The 8073-nt window shown below is 41.3% G+C and overlaps 1 protein-coding gene across 3 annotated transcripts in view; it reads left to right on the top strand.

The window, feature by feature from the left end:
• The window catches only part of LOC123232182 (cytochrome P450 4F3-like), a 31146-nt gene extending 23973 nt beyond the window's left edge, over positions 1 to 7173 (top strand). For all 3 annotated transcript variants that reach the window (XM_044658555.1, XM_044658558.1, XM_044658557.1), the window contains 7 exons: positions 2904 to 3162; positions 4593 to 4659; positions 4942 to 5071; positions 5998 to 6131; positions 6281 to 6345; positions 6598 to 6680; positions 6864 to 7173. In XM_044658555.1, coding sequence (XP_044514490.1) covers positions 2904 to 3162; positions 4593 to 4659; positions 4942 to 5071; positions 5998 to 6131; positions 6281 to 6345; positions 6598 to 6680; positions 6864 to 7059 — 934 coding nt within the window. In that variant the 3' untranslated portion in view covers positions 7060 to 7173. The remainder of the gene's footprint in view (positions 1 to 2903; positions 3163 to 4592; positions 4660 to 4941; positions 5072 to 5997; positions 6132 to 6280; positions 6346 to 6597; positions 6681 to 6863) is intronic.
• The last annotated feature ends 900 nt before the right edge of the window (positions 7174 to 8073 follow it).

The raw sequence follows: 8073 nt of genomic DNA on the forward strand, positions 1-8073 counted from the left end.
GAATCTGGAAGGGTTGGAAAGAAAGAGCAACTTAAAGCTAATATGGAAACATGACTGGGTATGAGAGACCAAGGAAAATGTGTTTGATCTGGAGTCTAATGATATGGGTTCAAATTTTAATTCTCTTATTTGCTACTAGTATGATCTTAGAAAGGTTAACTTTTCTTGGGCCTCAGTTTTCTCATCTATAAAATGTAAGGATTGGACTAAATGACATCTGATGTTCCTTCTAATTCTAAATCCATGTTTTAATGTCTGTGATTTTCTTCTGTGACCTCTGGTTGCTCTCTGATACCTGGGAGAAGGGCCTAGGTATGAGTCATGGGGAACTGGGATAGTTTCAATTATATATTGAAAAAATATTTTTTATTGAATGAGAATAAGCTTATTTTTCCAATAGTAACAGAAGACAGAAAGCCTGGGAGAGATTTTGCAAAATGTAATAAGCCTGGTGGGAAATCTTCTGGATCACTGGCTTCATCCCAATAGAGACTACAACGAGTTTAATTAGGGTGATCCATTTATGTAGACTGCCCCTGGGTATGCACCCTAAAGAGTCAAATAGGTTTCTAAACAGTTACAAATATGGGAATTCACCTGGCTAGATTCAAGCCATTATCTACCTATTTTGCCTATAATTGCTCTGGCTAGGGTCAGATAGTAGTCATTTGTACAAGTGGAACTAAGAGAGACCTTTTAGTTCATTCTGTTTTTTTCTCACAATGTCATTCACACATGTATGTCCTACACCTTCTGCCATTGTCTCTTCTCCCTCAAAGGGAGTCATCTTGTCATGGACACTTCCCCAGACTAGGCATTTTAAGTCATTTTGCTTGTTTTGACACCAACCATTCACATGTTAGATGGTTCCAGGATAGGCATACTGTGTAAGTATTAGACTAAGACGTTGGCTAGAGGCATGGCAGACCTCTGGAAAGCCAGGAAATTGAAGTCCAGGTTTGGAGGTTATTTGTTCTGGTCACTTCCTATTTCCCTTTCTGATTTTTCTATCTTTCCCTCATTCATTCCTTTTCAATGCTATTTTCAATTCCTTTTCTTCCTCTGTATAGCTGTACTTTTATTGGTTTCTTCAGCGCTTAGCCTAGTGTCTAGCACATAAGAAGTACTTAAACATTTGTTGACTTGTCTTGTTCCTCTTATTCTCCTGTTGCCCTGAACATGTAGTGTTCTAGCAGGGGCTTTTGTGGTGGTGGAAAAAGCCCGATTGGGAGTCCAATGACCAGATGAAGCCACAGGGAAAATTACTACCTAGGTGATTAGGGAAAACTTTATTGGAGGAAGTCCAAGTAGGAAGGCAGTTGATGTGAATTGAGATAATCATTCAGGGTACCGATTCACCAGGAGGACAGCATTAGAGGGATCAGCTAGAGTTTCTAAATACTGATCCTAGAAGGCAGGGAGTCAGCCTCAGTGGGATTTAGTAACAGGGAGCTGAGACTGATCTATAGTGGTTGGTGATGCTGTGCAGGGCAACAGGCCATAAAAGGTCTTGAAAGAGAACAAAATGGAATTCCAGGGGCAGCTGGGTAGCGCAGTGGAGTGAGAGTCAGGCCTAGAGACAGGAGGTCCTAGGTTCAAACCCGGCCTCAGCCACTTCCCAGCTGTGTGACCCTGGGCAAGTCACTTGACCCCCATTGCCCACCCTTACCAATCTTCTACCTATGAGACAATACACTGAAGTACAAGGGTTTAAAAAAAATGGAATTCCATTCCTAGTACTAGATGGATCCCACTAATCCATTGTGAAATAGTATAGAGTAGTGGAAAGAGTTCTAGTCTAAGAGAGAAGACCTTAATTTAAGTCCTGTCTCTGTAACATCCTTGCCATGTGATCTGGGCCAAATCATTTGACCTATCTGTGCTTCATTTTCTTCATCTGCAAAAGGATGATGATAATGTTTGTACTTCCTCCTTTCCAGAGTTTCCATGAGCAAAGTGCTCTGTGAGACCTAACTCTTATGGTAGTCACCTCTGAGTCATTTATATAGTACAGTCAGAATACCATCTTGTTAGAACAATGTTCAAAATTAATGCAAAACAGAGAAAAAATGTCAATAGCTGGTATTTCCATAGTGTTTTAAGGCTTGCAAAGTGCTTTACAAATCTGATTGAATTTAATCCACACCACAACCCTGGGAGGTAGGTGCTGAAGAAGAGGAAACTGAGTCAAACTAAGGCAAAGTGACTTGAATATTGTTAGACAGTTGGGAAGTATCTAAAGCAGATTTTAGGTCTACTTGACAAGTCCATCTCAGTCTTAATCCACTGCTCTACCTAGCTGGATCTATAATTATAGGAAACAAAGTCAATTGATTTAATAAAATGAAGAGTTCTGCATGACAAAAAGCAATGCATTGAAAATAAAAAAGGAAAGAAACAAATTGGGGACAATGTTCCATAAATATTACTAACAAAAATATAACATCAAAATAAGGAATTGGTTCAAAATTATGAAAACAAGAACCATTCTCTGTTTTTCAGTTGATAAAGTACATGAAGAGGAGTAAAGATGTTTTCTCTGTTTCCTAAAAGGTTCCCCAGAGATATTAAAGAACTAGGCAAAGGCTATGACAAAACTATTGCCTTTCTTATTCCATGGCTCAAGGACACTTTCATCTTGTTGTGTCAATCTAGATTGTGAACTTTTCCACTTGACTCCTGACCTCTGAAGCCAGACCCTCCTCTTTTCTTTATAGACATCAAGAATAACCAGGCCTTGGGGAAGTCCTTTTCTATTCCCTACCAGCTAGGTGGGGACAAGGAGTGCTAACTGGTTTAAAAGAAAATTATTGAAATTGTTCTGGGCTATATGGAGTCTGAGGAGTAAGAGTTCTCTCCCTGCTGAACCTGGCCTCTGACCCTGGGCTCCATATTTTCATCAGGAAACCGAGTGCCTACATCTCAGCTATCATGGAGTTGACTTCCCTTGTGACAAAGCGTGCCAGTAATCTACTTCTACACTGGGATGCCTTGTACTATCTCACCAGCCAGGGAAGGTGTTTCTCTCGTGCCTGCCGTCTGGTGCATGATTTCTCAGAAGCTGTCATCCAAGATCGACGCCAAATCCTCACCCAAAAGGGGACTGAGGCTTTCCTTAAGGATAAGACCATGGACTTCATAGATGTTCTCCTACTTTCCAAGGTGAGTAATGAGGTTGGGGAGGGGAAATGAAAGGGAGAGCTGACAGCCTGTGGGGATCCTAAAGAAGATGGGGATAGCATTTATAAGGAATATGAAGGAATTGGCAGAGGGGAAAGTCATGGTCTTAGATATCAGAGTTAGAATGCAATATGGAATTGGGTGTAGTCTTGAGTCAGTAATAAAAATCTACCAAATTCTTGCCCACTTCTTCGAAAGCTATCTGAAGAGGATGTACTATCCTTCTGAATGGAGAATGGAATAGTTGCCCCCTCAGTGGTTCTAGATATATTAGCAGAGTCTATGAGCATATATATATATATATATATATATATATATATGTATATATATATATCTTTCAGTGTGTGAGTATTTCTAGTAACACTGAAAAAAACCTCCTTGGTTTTAGGTGTATAAAGAGAATATTCCCAATTCTAGGTAAAGTTAAAAGTATTACTGTGACTGATTCTAGATTTATCTAGGCATATAAGAGGTATTGCTAGAATTCTAAACATATCCAAAAGTAACTCTGTGATTCTAGGTATGGCAGAATGCTCTCAAATGGCCTAGATTTATCTAGAAGTATCTCTGTTTTTGTTCTCCATCTATCGAAGGAGTTTCTGATGAAATAAGTAGTTGGATGGATAGATAGATATAGATTGAAAAGAAGGATGGAGATAGAAATAAATATAGATGAGAAAGGGAGAGAAGAGAGATAGGAGAGGAAAGAAGGGAGGAAAGAGAGAGGGAGAAAGAGGAAAGAAGATATAGAGAATAGATATAGGGAGGAAGAAAGAAAGAAAAAGAGGGAGAAAGGTTCCCAAGGCAATTTGTAGGTATATTAGGGAAATCTCTTAGATTCTAGGTGTACTTGGGAGTATCTATTGACTGTTTCTAGATTTACCAAGAGAGCTTAAACATACTAAAAAGACCCCAAAGTTTTCAAGATTCTCAGAAATATTCTCACTTTGGTTGAGAGTATCTTCTAATTCTAGGATTCTATGATTGTATTTCAGTTGTTTTATCTAGTTTCATCTGGGAGGGTTCTGAGATTCTAGATACATCAAGGGACCTTAGTGTTGCTCTAGGTGTCATAGTTTATGGAGACTAGTCTTAGGGTTCTCATGTGGCAATATGCACTTTATATATAACTTATTTGATCTTTACAACAACTCTGTTTGGTATTATTTCCATTTTACAAATGAGGAAACTTAAGTAGAGGGAGAATTAAAGTTATTTGCCCAAAGGTCATAGGACTAGTGTCTGAGGCAAGATTTGAGCTCAGGTCTTCTTGACTACCAAGTCCTATGTTCTTCCATTGTGCCACCTAAGGGAGTAGTTCTAGGTATAACAAGATTATTCAGGGGGTGGTGATCTAAGCAGGCTCTCTTAGAAGGGAAGGGGCCAAGAACTCAGACAAGGGTTTGTTCCAGGATAAAAATGGAAAGACTCTGTCAAACAAGGACATTCAGGCAGAAGCAGACACTTTCATGTTTGGAGGTAAGCTTCAAATGGGACAGAAGAAGCAGAGCTGAGGATTTTTGCAAACGAGTTTATATTTTCCATTTGTATGTTACTCCTGATATCAGCCCCACTGATCCTTGCTTGAACTAGGATTGACCTGGAAGGTGTTTCACCAATCCCTTGCTTCAGGGTCAGGATCTGGTGCAAAGTAATCCTGGGGACATGGGCATATTCTTCCCTCAACACATAATGAACCCAACCATTGCCTTATACTGCTTCTCAGGGATTCTCACCCTTTTTTTCTTCCCCACACCCTAGGGCATGACACAACTGCTAGTGCCATCTCTTGGGTCCTCTATAACCTGGCCCAGCATCAGGAACACCAAAATCGCTGTCGCCAGGAAATAGAGGAGCTCCTGAAGGGCCGTCAGTCAGAGGAAATTGAATGGTCAGTGTGGGCTAACACTTAAGAACGGAACCCAGGATTGGGGGGAACCATGAATGTGCTGGTGCCAGCTATAATCTTGAAAGAGCTCAATGTTAAATTTTCAGTGTGAGCACTTATACTTCAGAAATCAGCGATCAGGTCTTGATTTTATTGTTTTGTTGACTATTTAGACTTGAAAAAGAAATGGAAAAAATATAAACTTACAAGTGTGTTATACAAATATTCGCTTTCCCTTTCCTACCCAGCTTGGTTGTTAAACATTTACCAGCATAGCCCCCTGTATTGCTCTATAAGCATTGCTTGAGCTCAGCAAGAGTGCATTAGAAATCTCAGAGAATGATGCCATCACCATACTGGATGTGTGGTTACTAATAATAACAATTGGCCTGTATATCATATTTTAAGGTTTGCAAAGTATTTTGCATCCATTATATTATTTGCACCTTACTATGTCCTTGGGGGGAACCTCTAGGGATGAAGAGAGGCTGACAGAGGCTAGCATATTGTTCTCCACAAGTTATGTAGGTTACTAGATTCATATTGGGTTTTTGGTTAAATTTCCCCAGCTACCATCTCTAGCTAAATATTGGGAGATTTCTACACAAAGACTTAACTTTAGGTCATATATTCCCTCCTATATACTCCTCCCCTAGTTTTCTCTTCTTTTTATGGCTCTTCTTTCAGTATCCTCCAAGTTTGGAATGTAAGAGTCCAGAGACAGACTGTTATGCCACCTCTTTCCCTTAATATTTGACATCAAGTGCTTCATGGTCACTAAGTATCAGGATTTCATAGACTTTGCTTGTCTCTCAATCTCTGATTTTTGGGGTTTTGGATGTTAATACTATCCCTTCTGCTCCACCTTGGAATGGAGAAGAATCTCTTCCTCCCTACTTTCCTGGAGCTGACAGGGTTTCTTTCTCCAGGGATGATCTGGCTCAGCTGCCCTTCCTGACAATGTGTATCAAAGAAAGTCTCCGGCTGCACTCACCAGTTCCCATGATCTCTCGCTGTTGCACCAAGGACATTCAGCTGCCTGATGGGCGGGTCATTCCCAAAGGTTCACTTGTCAGGGGCTCATACCAGAGGAAGGGGAAGGAATTAGAGAGGTCTTATGGGACCTACATAGAGTCCTACTGGGGAGGTTGAGACCACCCATAGGTAAAGTTTACAAGCTATATTAGGCTTTCTCCTCATTCTGTCCAACAGGGAACATTTGCCTGATCAGCATCTTTGGAAATCATCATAACCCAGCTGTGTGGCCCAACCCTGAGGTATCTCTGCTGTCCCTTTATAGAAACTTTGGGCTGATCAGAGCTGAAAAACAGGGTCATTCATGGGGAGGGGGTGGGACTCTATTCTAAGCCAAAGCATAAAAGGCCTGAGGGAAGGAAAGGCTTGGATTATTTTAGTAGATGTCTAGCTGTCTTGAAGAGGAGCATTCTGAGGAAGAGGGAGGGTTTATGCCTAGGAGGAACAGGGCTCTGGGCTACCTCAACCTGTCTCTGATCCTATGAATACTCCAGGTTTATGATCCATATCGCTTTGATACTAACAATGCTGAAAAGATATCACCCCTGGCCTTTATTCCCTTCTCTGCTGGACCCAGGTGAGCCAATTCTTTCATTCTTTTCCCTCCTCTCTTCTTGGTTCCCTCCTCCCTGAAGTAGTGACTCCATTTAGGCCAATGTGGGAATTATGCCTATCAGGGACCCTATTCCTATTTTCTAACTCTGTGGAAGGACCCTGGGGTCAAGATCTGGGAACTGACAGATCCTCCTCATTTGAGCAGGAATTGCATTGGCCAGAACTTTGCCAAGTTTGAGATGAAGACTGTGCTGGCCCTAACTCTGCTGAGGTTCCGGATCCTCCCTGATGACTACCCAATCCGAAGGAAGCCAGAACTGATTCTCAGAGCAGAAAATGGTTTATGGCTGAAGCTGGAGCCATTGTTGGGTCCTTCAGGTCCTGAAAAACTCCTCTCATGAGTCTCTCAGGAATGTAGACTAGACATATTTTTCTCTCTTTGAACTTGGAAGCCTGTTGCTTACCTATCCTCCCAGCCATCCTTACTTTGATGATAATTCTTCTAAATAAAACTATTTCAGTGTAACATATTGGCTTTCACTTTGTGTCTTTTTGTCTAGAAGATTAGAGGAAAAGGGCCAGGAGAAGAGTCCAGGATTCAGTGTTCCTAATTTTGCACTCTGGAAGGTGTTATAATAAAATGACCCCTTGATACTCCTCTACTAAATGTAGATGTAGATGGAGTATAAAGAGAGGATAGGATGACACCTCTCTCCTTTATAACAGTTGCCCAGGCAGGATCCTTTAGGTCAATGGATGATATCCCTTCAGGACCCACCTGGGGTTAATTGATATTATTTAGTGGGCTCTTTAGCTGGGTAATGTTGGAATCTGACTGTGTCTCTCCCTTCCCAAAGAAGCTTTGAATAACCACTTCAGGAAGGTACTTTAAACTTTGGTTGTATTTAACAAAGGAGGATAATGGGTTTGGATGGAGGTATTGGAAGACCCTAGTTTAAAATGATAATGATGAATCTCTAAACTGTAGGCAAGTGAATGAAATTAAGATGATTAGCTTCTCTCTGGTACAGCCTAGCCAGAGCCACACCAGAGCAGGCAAACTGCTGTAAGATCTTTCAGCTTCTTCTTCACTAGATGACAAGCCTAACCAGTTTGAGATATCCACCCCTTTTCCACCCTCTTCTTCTCCTGCCCACTTCCTGGATCCCTCCCAGGGCCCTGGGACACCTAGATGACTAAGATGATTGACTTCCTAATATCTAGGGGCAGTAGAATCAGAGATGGTGGTCTAGGTACAGGTTGTTGATGGTACAGGAACAAACAGGAGGAGCTTGCAGAGTTGAGTTTGCAAGTCTCAATTCCACAAAGACCAAGATCCACTGATCTCAAGTCTCAGGGAAAGCACCAAGAATTAAGAACCCCTGCCAGGGCTACCAGGGTGGTTTTATATGCGC

The sequence above is a fragment of the Gracilinanus agilis genome, chromosome 1 (assembly GCF_016433145.1).
Source record: "Gracilinanus agilis isolate LMUSP501 chromosome 1, AgileGrace, whole genome shotgun sequence".
Classification (NCBI taxonomy): Eukaryota; Metazoa; Chordata; class Mammalia; order Didelphimorphia; family Didelphidae; genus Gracilinanus; species Gracilinanus agilis.